Raw genomic sequence first — 26,359 nt, 5'->3', positions numbered from 1 at the left:
AGTACAGGGTAAAGAACGTCTCAATTTTCAGAAAGGGGAGGGGCTAGTGTTCACAGAGGAGGAAAAATTTGAAATGATATTTGAAGAATTCATTCATTTGTTCATTCATTAATCGGTACACTCAACATTTACTGAACACTTATTAAACAGTCAACATTTATCAGCACCTACTATGTACAAGTGCTAGGGATACAGCAGTAATTAAAATTGAATCCCTGCTCTCAGGAGTTTCCTTTTAGTGAAAAGACAAAAATGAATAACTAAATATATAGGTCAGATATGAGAAACTATAAAGCAGGTTAAGGTTAAGAGTGCTAGGATAGGTGGGGTATTTTACATGGCATAATCAAAGGGAACAGCAAACATAAAGGCCATGAGGTGAAAGCATGTTGAAAAATAGCAGTGTGGCTACAGCAGAGTAAACAAAAAGAGTAGGTACCAGATGATGTCAGAGAGTGGCCTCTTCCCCCCCCAACACTTTCTGCTCAACCTCACTAAAAAGATTAGAAAAGTTCACCAACAACTTCTTAATGCTAATGTAAATGAAAACATATCAGCTTTACTCTTATTTGATATCTCCATAGCATTTTTTGCCAGTTCTTTAAAACTTTTTAATATAGACAATTTGAAACATATGTAAAAGTAGAGATAATTCCCCAGTTTCAACAATTAACTCATAGCCAATCTTGCTTCATCTATACATTTACCCACTCTTCCCAGATTATTTTGAAGCCAATCAGAGAAATCATAGCATTTTGTTGGTAAATATTTCCATAATATCTCTTTTTTAAAATTATTTTTTTTAAAAACCCCACAAAACCAATATCATGCCTAAAATTTTAATAATTCTTTAATAGCAAATATCCACTCCATAATAAAATTTCCCTGACTCAAAAAGTTTTTATTTGTTCTAATTAGGCTCCAAGAATGTCCGCACATTGCAATTGGGTAATATGTCCCTTAAGTATCTTTTAATATGTAAAATCTCTTTACATCTCACGTTTTTTTCCCCTTGCAATTTCTCCCCTGTATATCCTGAGATGATAGTTTGATTTAGAGGTTTAATCACATTCAGGTTCAATTTTTTTATAAGACCACTTCACAGGTAGTAGTGTGTACCTCCCTCAGGAACTATATTTTTCTTTTTGTGATATTAGTAACCACTGAAGATCACTGCCTAGATCTGGTAATTCATTAAAGTTGTAAAACAATGATATATAAATTCTATCATTCATCAACAAATACTTCTACAAAGAAAAACTTCCCCTTATCAACTAGCTGGTTGTCTTGAAGTTCCATCTGTATAGGAAAAGGAAGGATAAATGCTTGATTCCTTAATTTACCAGTTTTCAAAATAATGAGTTGATTACTAAGCATCTTCTAAAGGTGACTAATGCAGTGTTTTGTTTTTGAATTATTATAAAATCATGGGTTTCAACATATTTGCAGTTGTAATCCTTAATGATATGTTTCACCTTTGGCCAGTGTGAGTCTATTTAAGTTATCTCCTGGGTCTTTTTTTTTTTTTTTTTTTTTTTTTTGGGGTACGCGGGCCTCTCACTGTTGTGGAGCACAGGCTCTGGACGCACAGGCTCAGCGGCCATGGCTAACGGGCCCAGCCGCTCCACGGCATGTGGGATCCTCCCAGACCAGGGCATGAACCTGTGCCCCCTGAATCAGCAGGCAGACGCTCAACCACTGCGCCACCAGGGAAGCCCTCTCCTGGGTCTTTTTGATATAAGCCTAGAGGTCTTTGATAGCTAATGTTTGTTTTCTGTATGACAAAGACAGTACAAGGTCATCTTGTTACATTTCCTACACCACACTTGGAATCAGCCATTTCTCTTTGGAATTTTGGTTCCTTTTAGTGGGAAATGGGATCTCCAAAGCATTTTTTAAAAAGTCAGGTTTGAGAATTCCCTAGAAGCCCGGTGGTTAGGACTCCATGCTCTCACTGCCGAGGGCCTGCGTTCAATCCCTGGTCAGAGAATTAAGATCCCACAAGCCACATGGCTTGGCCAAAAAAAAAAAAAAAAAGTCAGGTTTACTGACATATAATTTACATTCTGTAAAATTCATCCTTTTTAGTGTACACTTCCATGAGTTCAACAAATGAATACAGTTATGTAACCACCATGACAATCAAGATATAAAACACCTGCATCACTCAACACTGCCCTCGTGTCCCTTTGTAGTCTACCCCTCATCCCCAGCCTCTGGCAACCACTGATGCATTTTCTGCTACAGTTTTTGTCTTTTCCAAAATGTCATATAAATGAAATCACAGAGTATGCTGCTTCTTGTGTCTGGCTACTTTCACTTAGCATAATGCATTTGAGATTCATCCATGTTGTTATGCGTATCAGCAGCTATTCCTTTTTATTACCGAGTAGTAATCCATTGTATAAATGTACCATAGTTAATTTATCCATTCACCAATTGAAGGATTTTGTGTTGTTTCCAGTTTGGGACTATTATAAATAAAGCTGCAATAAACATTTGCATACAGGTCTTTGTGTGAACATGAGTTTTCAGTTTTCTTTAGTAAATAACTTCAGAGTGGTACTGTGGGGTCATATGTTAAGTGTATATTTAATTTTATAAGAAGCTGTCACAGTAGTTTCCAAAGTGGCTCTACCATTTTGCATTTCCATCAGCAGTATATGAAAAGTGCCAGTTGTTCCCCATCTTCACAGCACTTGGTATTGTCAGGGTTTCTTTTGTTTGTTTGTTTTTACCCATTCTGACAGATGAGTTGTTGTAATTTCTCACTATTGTTTTGTTTTTTGGGGGGTTTTTTGGCCACGCGGTACAGCTTGCAGGATTTTAGTTCCCTGAACAGGGACTGAACCCAGGCCCTCAGCAGTGCAAGTCCAGGGACCTAACCACTGGACTGCCAGGGAATCCCCTCACTATTGTTTTAATCTGCATTTCTCTAATGACTAATGATGTTAAGCATGTTTTCGCATGCTTATTTATTATTTGCCACTGATATCTTCTTTGCTTAAGTGTCTGTTCAAATCTTTTGCTCATTTTTTAATTGGGTGGTGTGCTTTCTTATTATTGAATATATATTCTTTTTATTTTTCTTTTTCTTTTGGCTGTGCCACATGGCTTGTGGGATCTTAGTTCCCCCACCAAGAATTAAACCCAGGCCCTTGGCAGTGAAATTGAGGAGTCCCAACCATTGGACTGCCAGGGAATTTCCTGAGAATTTTTAATATATTCTTTATCAGATGTGTGTTTTGCAAATATTTTCTCCCAGTCTGTGGTATGTCTTTTCAAAAAAAAAATTTTTTTTTGGCTTAGATAAACAGAAATTTATTGTCTGAGCTCTAGAGGCTTGACGTCCAAAATCAAGATGTAAGCAGAGTTGGTTCCTTCTGAGGGCTGCGACACAGAATCTATTCCACAACCCCCCTCCTAGCTTGTGGTAACCTTACATTCCTTGTATGGCCTTGTAGATGGCATTCTCTCTGTGTCTTCACATTGTCTTCCCTCTATGTGCGTTTCTATATCCAAATCTACCCCCTCCCTTTTTTTGGTACAGTTTATATATCAAAGCCATTATATGTGTTTGATTTGGTCCCATTATCTCTTTACTGTCGTCAAATATATATAACATAAAATTTACCACTTTAAGTAAATGTACATTTTAAGTGTACAGTTCTATGGCACTAAGTATATTCACATTGTTGTGCTATCTTTAAAATTACTTACAAGTGTTTCTTTGAAGAAATTTTTTTATTTGATAACCAGTTTATCTAGTTATTTCTTTCATAGATTAAGTTTTTGGTGTCATATCTAAGAAATCTTTGTCTAAGACAAACAATATGATTTCAGAGAGTGATAAGTCTTAAACAGAAGGTAAATCCCACAAGTTGCAATGAAGGCAAAATGGTGAAGAAAAGCAGGATGATTAGCGGAGTGACTACAGCATAAAGTTCAAGGTGAGGAATGATGGGAATGAAAGCTAAAAGGAAAGGGGCTAGGCTATAGAGACCAACCATAGAGAACACCACAAAAAATGCAAACTTATCTTCCTAGGAAAAAATACGAGGGACTTAGCTGGTGGCGCAGTGGTTAAGAATCCGCTTGCCAATGCAGGGGACACAGGTTCGATCCCTGGTCTGGGAAGATCCCACATGCCGCAGAGCAACTAAGTCCATGTGCCACAACTATTCAGTCTGTGCTCTAGAGCCCGCGAGCCACAACTACTGAGCCCACTCTCCTAGAGCCTGTGCTCCACAATAAAAGAAGCTACTGCAATGAAAAGCCCACACACCGCATCTAAGAGTAGCCCCTGCTCGCCGCAACTAGAGAAAGCCTGCGTGCAGCAACGAAGACCGAACGCAGCCAAAAATATAAATAAATAAATTTATTTTTAAAAATACGTGAAAAAAATTATAAAGATTTATAATTCAGGAAAAATCTTAAGAGAAGTGCTAAGCAACTGAGAGAATGATAAAGACCTTCAAAATCAAAGCACCTAACCTGTTTTCTAAAGTATGTAGCAGAAATCTGTAACAAGTGCTAATATGTAAACATCAAATTGCTATCCCTTTCACAATATCTAAAAAAGGGGGGTGGGAAACCAAAGCCCAACTCTCATTTATTAATATTTTGAAAAACTTCAGTGACTTCCCTGGTGGTCCAGTGGTTAAGAATCCACCTTCCAATGCAGGGGACGGTGGTTCAATCCCTGGTCGGGGACCTAAGATCCCATGCCATAGGGCAACTAAGCCCACACACTGCAACTACTGAGCCCATGCACTCTGGGGCCTGCAGGCCACAACAAGAGAAAAGCCCGCGTGCTGCAACAAAAGATCCCACATGCTGCAACGAAGATCCCATGAGCCGCAACTAAGACCCAATGCAGCCAAATAAATAAATAAATAAATGAAAAACTTCAGAGCTCGCAAATAAAATCCAGACACTTTAAAGAAACAATTGAAGAACCACAAAGAGTTGTACAGCCTGGGAGGCAAATCTGTGTTCGTATCCTGGCACAGACACTTATCACCTGTACAACCTCAGAGAAATTACCTTTTTTCTGAAAACTCCCAAGGTTGAATGAATTGATCCCTAAGATCCCTTCCTGTTGTCTATGATTCACTAGAAGAATTAAATCAAATCAAGGCTGAAAAGAATTCTTCATTGTTTAGCTCCTGCCTTATCTGTAGCCACTTCCCTTCCCTCCTCTCTCAACTCTATGTTATATTACAATAAATTCCTCCCAATTCCTTGATTATATCAAATCCACTCTTACTTCTGGATCCTTAGACACTGCTCCCTCTGTTTGGTATCCTTCCACCCTACTACTATCAGTGCCACTCCTTCCCAAGAAAATGTTTCATACACCTGAATCTAATATAATATAGTAAGTCAGCTATACTTCATTAAAAAAAAAAAAAGAAAGAAAGAAAATGCCTCATTAAGTCCTACTCCTTCAAGTATCCACTACAGCATTCCTTCTTTCTTCCCTATCTCCTCAACCTTACCCCAGGCAATTCAGATTAGATACTCTGCATTCCCAGAGCATCCTATCCTTCCCTGATCATAGCAATACTAAGCTTTATTCTAATTTCCTGTTTAATAGTCAGTCTCCTCCACCACAAAGGAGTTGTATGATGAGAAGGCAGAATTGTGCTGCCTCTACACAATTTTATCATCAATGCCTGGTTTAAAAAAAAAAAAAAGTGGTGCTCAGTAGGTATTGATGAAGAAATGCATAACAAACTCACCTCTAACACAGCCAGGACAGTGTCAAGCTGATCCTCTCGAAGGGTGATATTGTTAGAGATTTTTCTCATGGTATGTATGGACTGTAGACGTACTTCCTCAATTTCATCATTAAACATGTCAACCAGGAAATCAAGGCACTTCTCAGCAAAAGAGGGTGAAGACTGGGCCAGCATGCAGAGCGCCTCTACAGCAGCAATGCGGACCTCTAGAGAAAAAGGGACAAACAAAACTGCACGTCAAGTTAAGATCCATGGGAAAAATGTAAGAAGGATTCCTTCTCATTCAGGTTTGTATTTCCCTCTCTACTCCTGTTACTTTACAAACTCTCTCTGGGAGATCTCCTCCATGCCTGCAGATTCTGCTACCACCTTCACATAGACCTATGAACAAGGATGTTGGTACCACGGGGACTAAGGTTTAGATCCTGACTCCTTGAAAACTCAGCTGTCTTATTATCTCAGTAGTCCAACCACAGTAAAGTACTTTTTAAAAAAGCACTTTGAAAATAACATTATTAAGATTAAAACAGGGTCGATATCATTATTCTCATTCTACAGATAAGAATCAGCAAAGTGGATAAACTTGCCTCAAGTGAATGAGAGCAGAGATAAGACTAGGACCCAGGTCTGCTAATTCTAGACTAGCATCATATAGTGGTTAAGGGTACAGGCTCTGGAATGACAGAGGCCTCACAGTGAATTGTGAAAAGTAATCCATCCACTAACTTGGACGGTGATCTTGAATAAGTAAATTAACTTCGTAGTATCAATTTTCTCACCTGTTAAATGGAGATAATACCCATTTCCTTACAGAGTAGTTAGGAGGAGTAAACAACATAGTGTAGGTAAAGCACATAGCACACTGCCTGGCATATGTTAAAAGCTCAATAAATATTAACTACGATTTAGGTACACATCTTGTAAGCACCTTGAAAACAGAGGCATGTCCTCTATCTCTTTACATGCTCAGAACATGTAACAGTAAAGCCACTGAATCCAGGAAGCCCTTCATTCTTTCACTAACACTGTCGCCTGAACGTGTACTATATGCCAGGCCCTGTGCTGACTGTTGGGATACAGAGATGAGAAAGCTATAGACCATGGTCGCAAGACTTCCATACAAGCTTGTTTTGTTCCAGCGGTTCCCACAATAAAATGTACAGTTTCAAAAAAGAAAAGAAAAACACTCAAATTGTGGTTAAAACTCTCCAATATACTTTGGTTTTTGTATAAGAAAGGTTTTATATACACCTTAAAAGCAGAGTTACTACATAAAAGGGAGATGACTCAGATTTTTCTTGGTACTTATAAATTCCTCTTTTTCATCAGAAGGGAAGGATTTGCTCTACATCACATTATGTAATCTAAACAGGAAATTGCTAATAATTACAAAGCAAGCCAGAGATGGACCCAAATGTTTTAACTGCTAACCCTGCTTCTTAGGGCTTTATCCATTACATTGCATTGACTCATGTGTAACTCTTGCAAGTGTATCAAGGGAATCACAGAGAAACTTCAGATCAACATGAGATAATCAGTATGACCTGACCTGATGCAATTCCAAGCAGAAGCAAAGAAGCTTGGTTTTTTTATTTTGCATGCACAGCCTGGCTACAGGTAGCTAAATTAACAATTTCTACTGGACTTTTTGGAATGTTGAAAATATATAACAGTCTCCTTAAGGGTCCAGGGCAGAGAAAAGGAATTAGCTTGCTCGAGAATAAAAAAAAGACTGATCCTCTGGTGTCTTAACATATGTAATCAGATCCTAGTTTTGCTACTTACTAGCTTCATGCTTAGTACTGAAGGTACAAAGATGAACAAGAACAAGACTGTGTCCCAGCCACTATAGACTAGAATAGTTAATTGCATTACAGAGTGATGAATGATACAATGGAAGAGCACACATAGTATGAAGAAAATGCAGAAGAGGCACATAGCCTACTCAACAGGATCAGAGGCAGCTTTTCAGAAAGTGACCCCTAAAATAATACTTGAAGGAGTTGTTAGGCCAGAGGAAAGGAAAAAGGCCTTTCTATGCAGAGGAACCACATGTAAAGGCCCAGAAAGGAGGGAGAACATGGAACAACTAGAGGACTAGAAGTATGTGTGATACTACACTACAGTCTATAGCCAATGAAATAAGGCTCCATTTCACTCCCAGCAAATATGTCCCTAAAATCCTGATTTACCCAGAATTTTATAGGTATGATTAGAGAGCTGCCATACCTGATGCTGGTTATGATCTAAGCACTTTCCAAAGTTAAGTTCCTTTAAGTAAACCTTAGTGACAAACTAAAAACTGTAGAAATCAACCACATAAACATTAACAGTGATTAAATTCAATTGCAGAAACTAAACAAAGCAAAAATGCTAGGAGAAACAAAATAAAATAGGTTCTAGTTACCTGTCTTTGGATAAAATGGGTTTTAATAACTGGAATTCCTTATTACCTAACACTTTAAATTTTTAATTCATATATCAAGTTCATGGAGAACATAAGCAGAGGTAGCTTTAATTAATTTCCATATATACAGAAAATCTTACAGCAAATTGAATAGGGTAACCCAATTCTAATATCTACTAATAGAAAAACTGTCTTTCAAAAGTAATTTTCTTGCCCTTCTAAGAAGTTCTATTCTGAGATATCATTTTTATAGGCATTTTAAAGACCTGAGCTCTAATCCTCTGACACAAATTTACTATAAAATTTGGACAATCGATATTATCTCCCCACATCTGTTAGCCTCACTGAAAATAGGCTGGAGTCAATCATCTCAAGGCACTGACAGTCTGTGATCTATGTGAAATGGAGAACATCATATTGAAGAAATCGTAAGAGCTTTGCAAGCACTTCTATTACTGGCTAAAATGGAGTAACAAGGGCTAGATTTATCTTTCTATCTGAAACAACTAAAAACAGAGACAAAATATATGAAAGAAAAGTATTCAACACACTATACAACAGGCAATAAGAGGTAGTGATCCCTGAGAGACAGGAAATAAATGAGGTGAGCTTTATGATTATACCGGTTTACTGTCTGTAGAGTTTCCAGGCTGTAGGTCGCCCTGAGTTGAGAAGACAGAGCTGGAAGTCTGGAAAGGCCAATGTGACTAGAGTTCATAGGGCAAAGTACCAGAAAGGAAAGACATGCACAGAGAGAGCAAGCCTAGGAGGTCTGCAGAGGGTCCTCCTCAAGTCTTCAGGCAAGTTCTGTTCTGTGAAGAAACTATCCAAGGCCTGAGAAAGAACCACTCAAGAGGGTTCGAGGGAACAATCTCCAAAGCTCACACATGGTCAACAATAGTTTTTTCAGAAGAGTTTGTTTCACTAGTGATGAAAAATAACCCCTAGACTAAATGCTACTTAGGTCCACCTAACAAAGCTTAAAAACAAGACATTCTAGAACAAAGCTCAAGAATACTCATAGGAATATAACAATGTTCAGCACCCAATAAAGTAAAATTCAGATGTCTGACATCCAATCCCAAATTACCAGGCATGCATAGAAGCAGGAAAACATAATCCATAATGAGGAGAAAAATCAATCAATTAAAACCAACCCAGAAATCACACAAATAACAGAGCTAGGAGACAAGGACATCAGGATAGTTACTGCAAATACATTCTCTGTTGACAAAGCTAGAGAAAAGATTAAGCGTATTAAGTAGCGATACAGAAGATACTAAACAAATGCAAATTCTCATCAAACTTCTAGGGATGAAAACTACAATGTCTGAGATGAAAAATATACTGGATGGAATTAACAGCAGATTAGACACTGCAGAAGAAAAGATTAGTGAACTCCAAGACAAAGCAATAAACATTATCCAAAATGAAACAAATAGGAAAAAAAGGTTACATGGAAAAAAAAGAATAGAGCAGGAAAAAAAGGTTACATGGAAAAAAAAGAATAGAGCATCTGTGAGCTGCAGGACAACCTCAGTAGCCTAATATATATGTAATTGGGAGTCCCCAAAGGAGCATGGGGCCAGAAAAATATTTAAAGAAATAACAGTCAAAGATTTTCCAAATAAAAACCACAAACCCATAGATCCAAGAAGCTCAACAAACTCCAAGTATAAGAAACATGAAGAAAATTATACCAAGGCATATTATAATTAGATCGTTTAAAACCAGTGATAAAGAGAAAAGCTTAAAAGCAGCTAGAGAAAAAAAGATACATTATGTACGGAAGAACAAAGATTTAAAATGACAGCAGAGTTCTCAACAGAAAAATGCAAACTGAAAAACTGGAACAAGATGTTTAAAGGACAAAAAAATAAACAAATAAACCACTATTAATCTAGAATTTGATTCCCAGTGAAACTATCTTTCAAAAATGAAGGCAAAATAAAGGCTTGATTAGTCATTAGTTAGTCAGACTAACCTGGGTTTAAATCTTGCTTCTGTCTCTTACTAGCTGAGTGACTAATAAGAAAGTACAATTGTTATCAGTATAAATATCAATTTTTACTACCATTTATTAAGTGCTTACTATAACTGGGTTATGTATCATGTCATGTATATGTAATGTCATTTCATTATAACAATTCAGAAACACTTGCTATTAACCTTGTTTTACAAAAATGCTAGAATTTGAACCTAAATTGACTGAACCCGAAGTCCATGCTCTTAACCACTGATCCATACCACGTGAACCTCAACCTCTTCTGTTTATAAAATTAAAATAATAGTAGATACTTCATTGAGTGACTATAAAGATTAAGTGAGACAACCTGTATATATCACTCAGTACAATACCAGATACATAGCAGCCACTCAGTAAATGGGCACTGTTATTTTTATGAAGTCATTCTTACCATACATTTCATCTTCCAATCCATGAACAAAGGCTCCACAAGCTCCTGACTCGATCAAGTTCACAGCCCCTGTATCTACTTCTTCCTTGGGAGCATCATCTCCCCACTTCCTGCCGCTGGAAAACTCTCCTGAAGTGTAAAGTTCCTTGGCACGTTCATGTGCAGTGCGTTTCCTCTATAGAAGACAACAATTACCACTTGATAGAGATTCGTGAGAACTAAGTTGCACCCCAAGAACATGAGAAAGTAGGAAATAAGATTGCTCTCTGAGCGTTACATTTAAAAAAAAAAATACTCAATAGATCAGAGCAGAGAAATGCAAATTCAACTTGAAGTTAAGACCAAGGTTCTCAGGTCATCAATAGCTGATAGTAACCTTATTAAAGATAGTAACTTCATTAAAGATAGCACAAGAATGTTGACTGGACAGGTGGTTATGTTTGCCATGGCAACACAGGAAAGGGAGAACCAGAGAGGTAAATAATGGCAGTGTCCTTCCAAGCACCATCCTGGGTAGACAATACACTGGCCCTAGAAAATAATTTTTTTCATCCCATAGAAGTAAGCCTCTATTTGACAACACTATGCTCACCAAGCAAGTGTCTAGTAAATTTACTTTCTTCACAGATTGCCTAAAGGGGAATATACTAGTCAGCTAAAGTAAGTAAATATTGAGTCTACTTGACAGTTACAGTTACCTTCATAAATGAATAAACTGGCTGATATCAGCCTCTGTGAACCTTCCTGGTGTGAGCCCACATCCTCATGGCTGATCATCTCAAAGGCACTGATGAAATATAGCACCTGAGCCTACAAGGATGTGGGTCAGACGCAGAAGTAAAGTTTGTACCTTGCGAAATGTCTTAGAAACCTTTGCATTACCCATCCCTCACCATTCACCATGAGCGTGTCCTTCTTTGCACTTCCACCCCAGTATACACAAAGAACACTTAAGCAATCACTGACCTCAAATGAAGGGAATGTCCTTCAAGAAAGCCATGTGGCAATGTTTCATGAAGCACAGATATTAACTCCCCAACCATTCCCAAGAATTCATCTTATGGAATAAATCAAAACAAGAAAAGATCTAATATCCATGAAGGTGATTCTCTATATGTGATTTATAACAGTGGAAAAATTAAGGAGAAACTGTAAATGTATAATAAAGGGCTAAAAAAATGATGGCACATCTACTTGACAGAATATTATGCTATCAGTAAAAATGGTAAGTATGAAGTTAATATGAAAAAAAAAAGCATATGAGGTAGTGGTAAATATAAAAAGTAGACTACAGGGGCTTCCCTGGTGGCGCAGTGGTTGAGAGTCCGCCTGCCGATGCAGGGGACACGGGTTCGTGCCACATGCCGCGGAGCGGCTGGGCCCGTGAGCCATGGCCACTGAGCCTGCACGTCCGGAGCCTGTGCTCCGCAACGGGAGGGGCCACGGCAGTGAGAGGCCCGCGTACCGCAAAAAAATATAAAATAAAAATAAAAAATAAAGATACTGACAATGAATGCTCCTATCATATTCTCAGACTCATATTTGTTCTTGACAACTATGTCAGAGAACTATCGCAGTCAAAGCTTAAGGGCATTCTGTTACTGTTCAGAGAAAGGATTTACTCACTCTTCCATGAGAACTGCTGTTGAAAGGAGTCACAAAATAAGACCAGACCTTTGTAGTTTCTAACAAATAGAAAGTGAATCTTGCCTCTTGTAATTGTACAAGTACTTTTACAATTGTAAAAGTAACTTGTAATTTGGTTCAATTTACTAAGATTTTAAATTAAAATGTAATCTAGTCATCCTAATTAACAAATTCATGGGCTGTAAAATTAAATCAACACAACTTGGCATATAGCTACACTGATTTTGGTTTCAGAAACCCAATTTAAACAACAAAGAATTCAAGTTACCCTCAGATCTGACATCAGCTTCTTGTCAAGCGTCTGTTCCAAGAAATGAGAACTGACTTGCTCCATAGAGCCCTATAAAAAGGAAGAATCCAGAGCAATTAAACAACTTTTAAGATCTGAACAATATCTTCAAATTCAAAGTTTGCCGCCAACTTAAATGCATAAAGATAACATTATTCTTTTTTAATTTTAATTTTTTTTTATACAGCAGGTTCTTATTAGTCATCAGTTTTATACACATCAGTGAATACATGTCAATCCCAATCGCCCAATTTATCACACCCCCACCACCCCCACTTTCCCCCCTTGGTGTCCATACATTTGTTCTCTACATCTGTGTCTCAATTTCTGCCCTGCAAACCGGTTCATCTGTACCATTTTTCTAGGTTCCACATATGTGCATTAATATACGATATTTGGATAACATTATTCTTGATAGTAAAGATCCCTATGGGTTTTGAATCATCAGGAAAATAATAAAATCACTAGCAGCAGCAGCTAGCACCTATATAGAGCTACTAGGTGTCATGCACTGCTCTAAGTGCTTTATACATACATTAATTCATTTAATACTCACTACAACCCTATGAAGTAAATACTAATATTAGTCACGTTTTATATAAGAGGGAAAGAAGGCACAAAAAGATGTAGTAATTCATTCAAGGTCACAAACAGTGTAAATTACAGAGCTGGGCTATAAACCCAGGCTCCAGAATCCTTTGCCTTAACTACTACTCTCCACTGCCTCTCCATCCCTTTTCATTCCATCCTTTCCATTCATTTGTCCATTCATTCATTAAACAAATGTATACTTAGCAACCATTCCATTATATGCCTAGAGTTACCAGGAACAGGTACACAAAAATAAAAAGACATCAACTCTACACTCAACAATCACACACTAGTGAGGGAAATTGACGAGTAAAGAGATTACTGCATTATGGTATGAAATTTTATAATATACATGTATAAAGGGTGCTATGGGAACTTAAAGAAAAGCAGTATGGGGTGGAGGCAGAGAGAGGTGTATCCGGGGAACTGGAAATCACAATTAAATGCATAAAGAAAATGTCATGTGGGAAACATCAAGTGTTTCTATGAATAGAATATAGGACGGGGGTACCGAAAATGAGGCAAGACGTGTCGGTAGAAAGCAGGTCATAAAGGTCTTTGTTTGCTATGGTAAGGAGTTTGCCTTATGAATAATAACTCTATAGATAATTTCTATTAAATACTTAATGAGCTCAGTAATGTACAAAGACTTGCATTTTAAAAATGTATCCCTCCCAATAATCCCATGAAGAATGAGCATTATCCTCACTTTTTATTTATTTATTTTTTACGAGAAATGGAGGCTGAGAGATTCAGTAACTTGCTCATTTCAAATAAGAGAGAAACATAATCCGATTTATACTCATAAACATCATCTTGGCAGCAATGTGGCTAATGGACCAGAAGGAACCCAAAACAAAGCAGAGACACAAGTTAGGAGGCTATTTAAAGCACGTCCTAGACATTCTTAAGGAATATACTGGAAATCTTCTCTAATTCCCAAGTTAATAAATATGGAAATGTTTATACAGGCTCAGACTTTTTCTCCAATCACATTTTCCATATCAAGTTACATGTTCTTTGGGAGTACTCTTACCCAAGTTAACACCTTTCCTACAATTCTAGAAGGGCAATTGTACTATTCATCTTAAGTAGTTTCAAAACCACTTTTTCTTATCTCTACATGGTATATAGTTTGTTACATAGGTCTGAGCCAATACCAAATCTAACATTCATTTTTTTAATGCAAAACATCAATTGTATGAATAAAAACTATACATTTTTAAGAACTCCTCACTTTCTCTTTAGTCTTACCACCAACATTAACAGTTGTCTTTTTTTTGGCCGCACCATGAGCCATGTGGGTCTTAGTTCCCCAACCAGGGACTGAACCCGTGTCCCCTGTATTAGAAGTGCAGTGTCTTAACCACTGGACTGCCAGGGAAGTCCCCAACAGTTGGCTTTTTAACAGGCACTTTGTTTTTCTACAAAGAATGAAAGTTTTAATGACTTCACAGTAAGTTACTGGAACCCACAGTCTCAACGTCCTCCTCCAAAGCCTTCAACTGAGCTCTCTCCCAACACAGTAGCAAAGAGGGGGTACTATTCAAATCCTAGCCTCAAAAAATTGCACATCATTATTTGTAACAAGTTTCCAGCGTTATGTAAGAATAGCTGAAACTTTCCATTTTAAATCCACAAATAGCAAGAACCTTACAGCATAATCCACTTGAAAAATAGTAAAATCTGAACTGTTACAAGCACAGTGGAAATAGAGAAGGGATAGATTCAAGGTATGTCGAGAAGGTAGTACTGATAAGAGTTGATGACTCAGTGGATACGAGACACAGAGAAAGAATTCTCAAATGCCTCTGGGTAAATGATGGCACCATTTATGAAAGCACAGAAGGAGGAAATCTGGACCTAAAAGATAATGAGTTCATCATAAAGTGCATCTCACCAATCAGAAAAACATCTACATTCCTGTATACTTTGACCAAGACACATATATTCAGGTAAAAGCTCTCCAACTGTACTACTATCCCTACTTAACAATCTATAACACTAAGAAAACTGATATTTAACAAACAAGTGCGTCAAACCTGCTCTCAGAACAAAAACTGCTCAACTAGTATAATAACATAAGTCTATGCACTGTTTGCCTATTTCAATTTTAAGCTCCTAGCCTCTATTCATTAGGTGATGAAAAAGAGCAGACCAAAAAAAAAAAAGATGGACTACTATGTGAGACATAAAACTGCCACTGACTAGGACAGCTACATTTGCCCTGGGAAAGACTAGCCCTGGGCAGAGTTACAAACATAAAAACCTACAGTCTACAATCTAACTGTCTGAAAATGTTATAATTTTTAAGGTCAAAGACTTCCGGAGCCTTACTAATAAGGTTTAAATTATTTAACATCTTAAAAAGAAATCATTAAACTAAGGACCCTATTCTAGATAGGATGCCAATTACCATAATTAATTTCAAAGTAGTGACTGTATTCTAAATAGTCCCATGGAGCTATATTCTTGAAAATCAAGTTTCTTTGCTCCATCAGGGAAGTTACAGATAACTGAAAACCAAACCTTTACATGGTTTTGAATTTTCTGATACATCCCATATCTGAAATTTTTCATCCTGCTATAAGCCAAGGAGAATGGACTCTATTCTTTCTGTACAAGATGGCCTTAAGTCTAAAGCCTTATCATTTCAGCTAAGTTCTTGAAAACCTGGCTTCTACGTTCCTCCCAAGCTTAATCTTGTCACACATCATCAAATCTAACATTATCCCCCACACCAAGAAGTACTAAACTGCTTGTAGTTTAACATGATATTGTAGTTTAGTATGATATTAGCATGCATGATAGTGTACTCATGTATCTCTGCTCGTATTTTCTCCTTCTCTACTTCTTTACCTAGCTAACCCATACTCATCATTCAAAGTCAACTGAGAAACACCTCGTCCAAGAAGCCTTCTGTGCATGTGTTAGGTGCTCTTTCCTAGGAGTACCGGTATTGTAATTGACAGATTGCCTATGTCAACCTACCTGACTATCCACTTTTTTTTTTTTTTTTTGTGGTACACGGGCCTCTCACTGTTGTGGCCTCTCCCGTTGTGGAGCACAGGCTGCGGACGCGCAGGCTCAGCGGCCATGGCTCACGGGCCCAGCTGCTCCGCGGCATGTGGGATCCTCCCAGACCGGGGCACGAACCCGTGTCCCCTGCATTGGAAGGCAGACTCTCAACCACTGCGCCACAAGGGAAGCCCAAAGAATAGTTTTTCTGTTTTTTTGGTTTTTTTTGTTTTTGCAGTACGTGGGCCTCTCACTGCTGTGGCCTCTCCCGTTGCGGAGCACAGGCTCCAGACGCACAGGCTCAGCGGCCATGGCTCACGGGCCCAGCCGCTCCGCGGCATGTGGGATCTTCCCGGACCGGGGCACGAACCCGCGTCCCCTGCATCAGCAGGTGGACTCTCAACCACTGCGCCACCAGGGAAGCCCTATCCACTCTTTTGAAGGCATAGATTATGCTCAGAGTTTGCTGAATTGATGAATATGTAGTCTAAAGACCATATATGGTTTACCTGATCACGAATTTGTCTACTCAAGAATTGGAGCAGGGGAGTTTACCTCTTAGCTTGCACAGAGTAACTAGTAAACCAGCAGGGCCTTAGCTGCATAACTGCAGCTCCCAATACATAACTGGACCCGCACTAGGAAGGAATTCTACATGGGCTTTAGAGCATGAAGTATCACTTACTATCTATGTGGCCTTGGACAAATTATACTTTTCTAAACCTTAGTTTTATTATTTATAAAATAAATAATATAATATCTACCTCAAGGAGTTTAAAATAATTATAAACAAAAAGTCAGTATGTATATAAGTGTATGTACAGGCATATATTTACGTGTGCCTGCATATGAGGAAATGGGTGTATGTGCATGTGTATGCATGTATGACTAAAAGTGCCTAGCTTAGTGGGCTAGGAACTCTATAAATAGTAACAATTATTATTATTAGCAAGATTAGATTATTAATTACTTTTGAAGTATAATCATATAATCATGTAATTTAGAGTTGTTTGGATTTGAAATCACTTAAATAACATAAAGCACTTGAGTCAAATTATAGTCATCTAAGTGAAAATCTTTTCAATTCACCACTGTGATTCATTATTCATACAGCTTTACATAAATGAATTTTAGATTCTATGGGGTACAAAACTAAAAAATTTGGGGCTTCCCTGGTGGTGCAGTGGTTGAGAGTCCGCCTGCCGACGCAGGGGACATGGGTTCGTGCTCCGGTCTGGGACGATCCCACATGCCGCGGCCCATGAGCCATGGCCACTGAGCCTGCGCGTTCGGAGCCTGTGCTCCGTGACGGGAGAGGCCACAACAGTGAGAGGCCCACGTACTGCAAAAAAAAAAAAAAAAAAAAAAAATTTGAATGACTCTGCTTTAAGGATTACTTTTCTAACTGCCTACTCAGATGACAACATATCATTGAATTATTCCTCTAAAACATCCCCTCACACACACACAGCACACTGTAGATGCTCAGTACACGCTGAATGAAGGAATCTGATGAATGATTGGATTGTTCTGAATTTTAATATATCCACAAATCAAAACAAGGCTTTAAAATGTGAATTCAAAAATAAAATCACTAACAGCTGGCTTGTTTAACTCTATATTTTATTATGGACAAGAAATATAATCTGTAAGCAGGAAATACTGAGATCGTCCAAGTTCCTTATTTTTCCATGAAAGTGCTTCACATAGGTTTCAGCAGTTACCCCCAAAATACTGGTCAAAGGACTAGGGGTATCACAGGATCTGTGTCCAGTACAATCAAGTCCAAACTTTTTAGCCAACAATCTTACTAAGACTGGCATAGTTGGGGGCCCTCAAAAGAGAAGTTATCAAAAAGAATTTCAGATATCCTTGCTGTGACATTAATACAAATTTTTATAGATAGTTACATATATATTTATATATTATAACAACCCCACCACCTTGCATAGTGTAGTACTTCACAATTTATACACATATTCACAGACAGGATCTCATTTGAGTGTCATGACAACCCTGTGATGTAAACATGAGAGATATTATAAGCCACTTAACAGATGAGGAAATGAGACTAAGAAAAAGTGACATGTCCAAGACAACACAGGTATAAAATAAGGCTGAGCATTACGCCAACCCTCCTTCTTCTATAAGACAGTTCTATCTCTGAAAAGTTAAAATTTTTCTTATAGGGGGCTTCCCTGGTGGCGCAGTGGTTGAGAGTCCGCCTGCCAACGCAGGGGACACGGGTTCGTGCCCTGGTCCGGGAAGATCCCACATGCCACGGAGCGGCTGGGCCCGTGAGCCATGGCCGCTAAGCCTGTGCGTCTGGAGCCTGTGCTCCGCAACGGGAGAGGCCACAGCAGTGAGAGGCCCACATACAGGAAAAAAAAGAAAAAAATGTTCTTACAAATATACTAGAGTCCCCAAAGGCAAAACAGTAGGAAAGAATGAGGCTAAAAGTCAGATTAGCATCTGAATCTCATTCTACAACTTCCTATCTGTATAAATTGAATAATTTACTTAAATTCTCAGAGCCTCAGCTTTCTCACCTGGGAAGTGGGAATAATAGCACCTACCTTGCTGGGTTACTGTAAGAATAAATGGGATAATAAAGCAATTATACTCCAATAAAAAAAAAGAATAAATGAGATAATTAAGTGGCCTCATAGCAAAGTATCTAGGCCATACCAGGTGCTTAGTAACGGTAACAATTATTTTTATTATTATGTTCCTTTTTCTCTAGACTTTGGTTGTCTAATATGCTAACAAGATTAAATAGGATTATCTTTAAAATTCTTTCTAGTTCTCAAAGACTACTTCTCTATGGGAAAGGGAACAACTTCTTTCTATTTTAAGAAATACTAAGGTTTATAAAAGCGCATTACACCTGTCTCTATCTAGTTTCTCAAAATGTTTTACAAGTGTAACAGGTAATATGCTCATTAAAGAAGATGTAACTTACCAATAGCTTTGAAGCTTGAACTCGAACCACCCAGGAGCTATCACTGACCATGTGACAAATTTTTCCAAACGCATCATCAACTAAGCGAATTTCTTCATTAGAAGAAGGGATTGGGACAATGCTAAATTAAAAGAAAAGAAACCACAAGTGACAAAACATGAGCCTAAAATTGCAGGTTCAATAAACTGAGAATGACCAATGAAAATCAGCACAAATAGAAATGATAACTGAATAATTCAAATCCTATAATGATGAAATACATTTCAGAGTAACCAAATCAGTCTGGGATTTGTTTATTTTTAGTTGCAATGCAAATTTGTGTCTTGAGTAAAAGTATTTAACACTGAAGATTCAAAGATTTATGAGATACCAAAAACAGCTACCACAGAGTTATCTTTAAGTTTATTCTCTCTTATAATTGCATTGCTGTCAATATAGCAAGTCTCAGAATAAACCAATAAAAAACATACTTGCAAATCTGGTCCTAAATGAAAAGACAATTTCCAGCTAGTCTTTTTTTTGCGGGGGGTGGGGGGTGGTGTCTATAGCTTTATTAACTCATTCTTGTTTTTCAATTTCAGTAGGTAGTTTAATGAAGAGGAAAAAACACTTCTTTTTCCTATAAAAGGAGTTCTATAAAACAGAATAAATAATACCTGTCTCTCCACCTCAAAGAATCACTGTGAGATAAATTATTTAATTACTGTGAAAAAAAATTTTTTATTTTTGGCCGCACCTCACAGCTTGTGCAATCATAGTTCCCCGACCAGGGATTGAACCCAGGCCCTCAGCAGAGAAAGCACCAAGTCCTAACCACTGGACCACCAGGGAATTCCCTATGAAAATATTTTTAACCAGGAAAACACTACATAAGGGATCATTATTCTCAAATTCACCTGGTATCTTTAGCTGGCATTTGTATTTACTAAAATGTGCCCCAAACCATTTTAAAGACTTTTTTTAAGGGTTGGGCAGAGGTGGAGTGGATAGCATTTGAGAAAGACCATCCAATCTCTTCATCTATAGTTGAGGAGGTTGGGACCCAGAGAGGTGAAGTGTCTTTCCCAGCATACACAGAAAGTTCAAGGCAGAGCTGAAAAACAAGGACCAAGCATCCTGATTTTCAGGGTCCATGCTTTTCCCCTATTCCATACTGCCTTCCAAAAATCTAACCAACATTCCTTTTCTGGAGGTGGGCTTTCTGCATGGTGGGAGGAGAGAAAAATGGCTTAGCAATGAACAAAAGCTGGCTTACACCCACACTGACCTTTCAGGATAGAGCTGACTGACAACCCAGATAAGCTGGACTGCAGCACTGCGCACTTGTTCATAGTCATCAGAGAGCAATTTACAAGCCTGCAAACAAGGATTCCAAAAGTCTGTTAGTTCTGTGTCCTCCCAGGTGATGTTCAAACTATTTTCAAAATGAAGATACGGTGGCTGGATAAGGATACCAATCAAAACACATATGGGGTGATTTTAACTTCTTGAACCTTTGCCCAACAAAGAATTCTTGGCCTCTGCCAGCTGCTCTGCCTGTGTTCTGACTGTGTACCCTCCCACCCCATGTCTGAAAGGAGAACCACAGATTGATAGATAGCACAAAAGCCATCTAGAACAGCATCAATCATAGCAAAGCTTGCTGGGAGCCCACAGTGCTACCCTGACAGGCTCAAACACCAAAGATGAGTTTTTTCCCTATCTGTAAAACTAGAGCACAAATTTCTGACTGACAGTCCATCTGAAAATTCAAGCACTCTAAATAAATGTACAATTTTAACGTTAAGCTGCCAAAAAGAGGCCAAATTTTCCTTTTTTACTTTAGTCTGAAATGGAATATCCCTACTCCACCCACAGTCATAGCTACACCCTAGACTTCAACAACACCCAGAAAACGGTTTTTGAAATTTTAAAATCTTATATTCCATGCTTTGACCATATATGCTACTCTACCAGCTCTTCCATCGCCATGACTTAACCCATCACACCTGCTCTTCACCCCACTTAAGTTACCTATCCGTTTAAGCAGGGTCTCTCAACCTTGCTATTATTGACATTTTGGACTAGATAATTCTTCGTTGTGAGGGGCTGTCCTGTGCAATATAAGATATTTAGCAGCATCCCTGGCCTCTACCCACTAGGTCGTTGTAGCACTGCACCCTCTTCCTCTCCCTAGCAACTGAAATAGTCAAAAATACCTCCAGATGTTGCCAAATGTGCCCTGGAGGGCAAAATCACCTTGGTTGAGAACCACTGCTTTAATTCTGTCCTTTCTTTCCAAATAAACCACCTTTTCCTTGCTCTATACCTGTCCTTACTTCAGTCTCTTTTTGTTGTTGTTGTTTAGTTTTTATTTCATAACCATAAACTTAACTTTGCAATTCAGCTAAACTTGGAGGGGAATAAGGAAAATATGGAACCCAAAGAAGTGCAATGAGAGCACAAAGATTACAGTATATTTTGAGCAGATGGGGATGAAGGGGTGCTCTCCTGAGCTACAGAAGGAATGGTCTAGTGGTTAAGATAAAACACAAGTCAAATTTATTACTAGATTTGTCCACAGTCAGCAATGGTGATCTTCTTGCTGGTCTTGCCATTCCTGGAACCAAAGCGCTCCATGGCTTCCACAATATTCATGCCCTCTTTCACCTTGCCAAAGACCACATGCTTGCCATCCAACCACTCAGTCTTGGCAGTGCAGATGAAAAACTGGGAACCGTTTGTGTTGGGGCCAGCATTTGCCATGGACAAGATGCCAGGACCCGTATGCTTCAGGAGGAAATTCTCATCATCAAATTTCTCCCCATAAGTGGACTCGCCACCAGTGCCATTATGGTGTGTTAAGTCACCACCCTGGCACATAAATTCCGGAATTATTCTGTGAAAGCAGGAACATTTATAACCAAAGCCTTTCTGCCCAGTGTTCAGAGCACGGAAGTTTTCTGCTGTCTTTGGAACTCTGTCTGCAAACAGCTCGAAGGAGACGCGGCCCAAGGGCTCGCCATCGACGGCAATGTCAAAGAACACGGTAGGGCTGACCATGGTTGGGCAGCGTGGGAGGTTCCGATGTGGCGGCGTCTGCAAAGCCACTTCAGTCTCTTGACAGCATTGTCTGCATCATCATACACAACCCCCTCAGGATTTCTGCTACAGCTGCTCCACAAACATAAGACTTTCTCTAGTCTTCACAAGGGCAGCAGCAGAGCACTGGCAAAGACCACACTCTCTAGGGGATTGGTGATTCATGATCTCAAACCTTATTAGTCCTACTCTGAAATCTTTTACACTCCTGCTTTCCAATTCCATTTCCCAAGGCAGCTTTTCTTTTTTTCAGAAAGGTGGCTAATGAGCCTTTTTCTTTTTTTTTTTTGGCTATGTTGGGTCTTCGTTGCTTCATGTGGGCTTTCTCTAGCTGTGGCGAGCAGGGGCTACTCTTCGTTGCAGTGCACGGGCTTCTCATTGCAGTGGCTTCTCTTGTTGCGGCTCACAACAGTAGTTGTGGCTCAAGGGCTCTAGAGTGCAGGCTCAGTAGTTGTGGCACACAGCCTTAGTTGCTCCACAGTATGTGGGATCTTCCTGGACCAAGGCTCGAACCCGTGTCTCCTGCATTGGCAGGCAGATTCTTATCCACTGCGCCACCAGGGAAGCCCCAAGGCAGCTTTTCTTAACCTTTTCCTCAGGACTTCTATCCTACTACCAGCTATAAGGCGACCTGTTTATCTGAGAAAAATCAAGGTTCTCAGGCACAAACCCACTCAACTACTCCACACCAGTTATAAATTCATTTATTCCTGTATTCTCCCACCCCTTGTTTTCTCAGTATCTGAGGGAAAAGGGTCCTTTCTAGTTCCTAATCCTTCTACTTTTGCTATGGATCCCATCACTTCCTCACATGACCATCCCTTACCATCCTCCAAAATAGATCCTCTTTGTGATTCTCTATGATAGCATCCTATTGATTTACCTCACAGCAATACTCATATGCTATAACTGTGTTTGCTTATTTGTTAATTGCCTGTCTTACCTATGACAATGTGAAGGGCATGGGTCCTATCTATTATAACATGCTTGGCATTATACAGCCAGCATTTAGGTACTCACTAACATTTGTTGGATGAATCAGCTCATGAATCTGATTTTCTGCCTCAAGGAACTTACTCCAGCATTTATTCCCCTTTGTCTCTTCTATCGTAACACTAGCTCTCCCTTCAACATATAAACATACTTAGCAACTGTTTTTAAAATACAGGAAAAAAAACAACAACAACCCTTAATCCTATGCCCCCTTCTACCAACTTCTACCCCACTTTCCTATCATAGTCAAGTTTCTTTAAAGTATAGTCATAGTCAATAGACTTTAAATGCCTCACCTCAAAAGACCCTGATCTGGCTTCCCCCAGTCCCAGCACTCCACTGAAATTGCTCTCTTTAAACTCACTAGTGACCACTTTGTTGCTAAGTCCCATGACCAGATTTCAGTGCTATCCTAAACGACCTTTCACCAGCATTTGACACTGCTGACTATGAGAATGCCCTCTTGCCTTTTCTGGAATATATTCTTCCTCCTCCTCCATCAAGCTGCTCCTCAGTTCCATATTAGGGCTCCTTTCTTAAACGTTGGACCTCACCCCTGGCTCCATCCTCATCACTTCCAATCTTCTTACTCTCCCTGGGTATCCCCATGACCCCTAGATATTGATGGCTCCAAATATCCACCTCCAGCTCTGATCTTTCCTGAGTTCCAGACCTGGAATTCTCCTCATAAGTATCCCATCAACCCTTCAAACTCAAGATAATCAAAATGAACTCATTATAGTAACTAATTCTACCTCATATCTCAAATCCTCCCGCATCATTCCATCCTCACTCCCTTGAGGTCCACAGCATTGCTTGCCTAACCAACTGACACAGTCTTATGTCACTAAACGTCTGAATCATCGGACTAACTCTTTTTCCTTTGAGTCCTTACTCTACAAGTTTCCTTTAAGTATTTGGTTTCCCACACAGTTTTCCTATAGGTCACACCAACATAACCATTCTGAACTCATTCTACTTCATTTGTAAAAGAACGTACTTGGTTTACACATCAGTCATAGGGGTTTGGCTAATTATCCTCTTCCTCTAAAAGCTAAAACCACTCTCAATAGGCTAACAAAAACTGGTCTCTGAGCGTGGATACATCCAATTATTCTACAAGAATAAATGTAAGGGCTTTTGGTTAGGCACTCGGTCAGCTTCTCCTAATGATACTATAATTTCATTGTGCTTTTCCTTACCAATGCTATAACAATCATGTGATATCTTTTCATACGATCCCATGGTCTTGGTCATCCTCCTCCAGAAATACTCCAGTTTCTCAAGTGTGGTGCCCTGAATTGACTTCAGGTTTGAAGTCAATTTCAGTCAACCAAACAGAGATCAACAAGACTACCACTCTCCTTACTCTGAACACTACACTTCTCTTTGTATACTCTGGCATTCATACTGAGCTACCTAAATCCTCCCAAATGTCCTCCTCACATGCACTAGTGCTATTCATTACATATTCCCCATTCTCTTCTTAGAATGTATGTTTTGGATACAACTGCACATTCATCACACACTGCCACTGTTAGCCAGCTGAAGCTCTACGTTTTCAAATTCTGACCACCAGCGTGCCACCCTCCCAGTTTCATGATTTCTCCACCTCCCTCCTCTTCTAGACAGCAATCATTTAAGGTACCTGAGTATAAATTGTTTGGTATAATTTCAGTCCTCTTTCATGGAGCTGCAACTAGATAATAAAGATACAGTTTAAGTATTCTGAAAAAAAAATCAATATTTCCAATGTCTCCCCACAATCTCATATATTTTTTCCCCATTATATCACATTAACATGGTTCCCTCTGGCCAAAATCAGTGCTATATAAATAAGAAACCTGGACTTTTCAGTAGAAACACTCAAACACTTAATCAATCTAACCCATGGACTGTCCCAAGGGGATATCAGAAAAAATACGAAATAATGATAAGGAGGCTGAGGAAGAAATGGTTAACACCATCTCCCCCTAAAGAGCAACCCTCCCCCATAACTTTCACCTATACTTCTGAAATACAAAGGTATAACCTGTACCTACTGTACTATAATACCAAGTAACATCTCTCCCATAGACCTGGGATACAAGTTGTACCTTCCATGTTTCAGAAATGCAGGTGAAAGCTACCAAAGAAGCCCAAAGATAAGCAACTGTTGTAAAGGAATGTGTGCCTTTGAGTTCTGTGATGCCACCAACACCTTCCTGAAAGTGTGCATAAAGTATACCCTGGGGGGGATTCAGAATGTATCCAAGGTGGCATTAGCCATTAACTTAAAAAAAAAACAAAAAACAGTATCTCCATTTAGTTTCCATGATCACGTTTACCATGGCTTTTATAGCTGCTGTTCTGACACGTGGGTCCTGGTCACTGAAGTAATCCCCTATAATCTTCTGGACGTCTCTGACAGCTAGGCCTTCTGCATCTTTTGTGACACTTTTCTCCAAAGAACCCAGATTACCAAGTAATTGCAGACACTTATTTCTTACACCATGTGAGGTATCTGTCAGGTGCTACAAAAAGAAAAGAGAGAACAAAAGGACATGATTAAGATATCTTAAAAGTAAACAAAAACACAGAAACAAAAGCACTGTGTCAACTTTAGGAATGGCTTCAAACACTACATTCTCACTAGTCTGTCTAGTCTCATGGGTTTGTTGTTGTTGCTGTTTGTTTTTTTGGCCATGCTGTGTGGCTTGTGGGATCTTAGTTCCCCAACCAGGGATTGAACCCAGGCGCTGGCAGTGAAAGTGCCTAATCCTAACCACTGGACGGCCAAGGAATTCCCTTCATGTTTTTTGAGTATGTGTCTTCCAAAAAGAATCATGAGTCCTTAGAAAACAAGACTCCCATTTATTCAACATTATACTCCCAACAGCAAGCACCTGGCCTTGTAAAGACTAGGTACTTTAAAAGTGACCCCTTTAATTGCATTTTATTTACTATCAAATCTAAAAACAGAAGAAAAATTCATAAATTTTCAAATTTTTAATATTCATACAGAAATATGCAAAAATATTAAATGTACAGCTCAATGAATTTTCACAAAACACACACAAATAAGAAGCACCCAGATAAGGAAGTAAAACATGACCAACTCTCCCAGTAACTACTCTACCACCATCAAAAATAGCCACCATCAGGCTTCGTCCTCCCCAGCAAGAAGCTAGGCCCTTCCTCTTGGGAGCTGCTGTAGTATCCTCTCAGGCA

General features: G+C 39.0%; 2 protein-coding genes across 2 annotated transcripts in view; both read right to left on the bottom strand.

Annotated features, from left to right (window-relative positions):
• INTS4 (integrator complex subunit 4) overlaps positions 1-26,359 on the bottom strand; it is a 106,762-nt gene that overhangs the window by 38,729 nt on the left and 41,674 nt on the right. Inside the window, exons 5-11 of the mRNA XM_032639557.1 lie at positions 25,477-25,662; positions 24,798-24,848; positions 20,343-20,431; positions 19,076-19,196; positions 12,484-12,555; positions 10,569-10,743; positions 5,745-5,950 (exon numbers count right to left, since the gene is read on the bottom strand). Of these exons, the coding sequence (XP_032495448.1) occupies positions 5,745-5,950; positions 10,569-10,743; positions 12,484-12,555; positions 19,076-19,196; positions 20,343-20,431; positions 24,798-24,848; positions 25,477-25,662 (900 nt within the window). The remainder of the gene's footprint in view (positions 1-5,744; positions 5,951-10,568; positions 10,744-12,483; positions 12,556-19,075; positions 19,197-20,342; positions 20,432-24,797; positions 24,849-25,476; positions 25,663-26,359) is intronic.
• Positions 21,607-22,132, bottom strand: LOC116757619 (peptidyl-prolyl cis-trans isomerase A-like). Its single transcript, XM_032639560.1, has one exon. The coding sequence runs from the start codon at positions 22,115-22,117 to the stop codon at positions 21,623-21,625; it is 495 nt and encodes a 164-aa protein (XP_032495451.1). The 5' UTR covers positions 22,118-22,132; the 3' UTR covers positions 21,607-21,622.

The sequence above is a fragment of the Phocoena sinus genome, chromosome 8 (assembly GCF_008692025.1).
Source record: "Phocoena sinus isolate mPhoSin1 chromosome 8, mPhoSin1.pri, whole genome shotgun sequence".
NCBI lineage: Eukaryota > Metazoa > Chordata > Mammalia > Artiodactyla > Phocoenidae > Phocoena > Phocoena sinus.
This window is presented reverse-complemented; position numbering and strand designations above follow the sequence as displayed.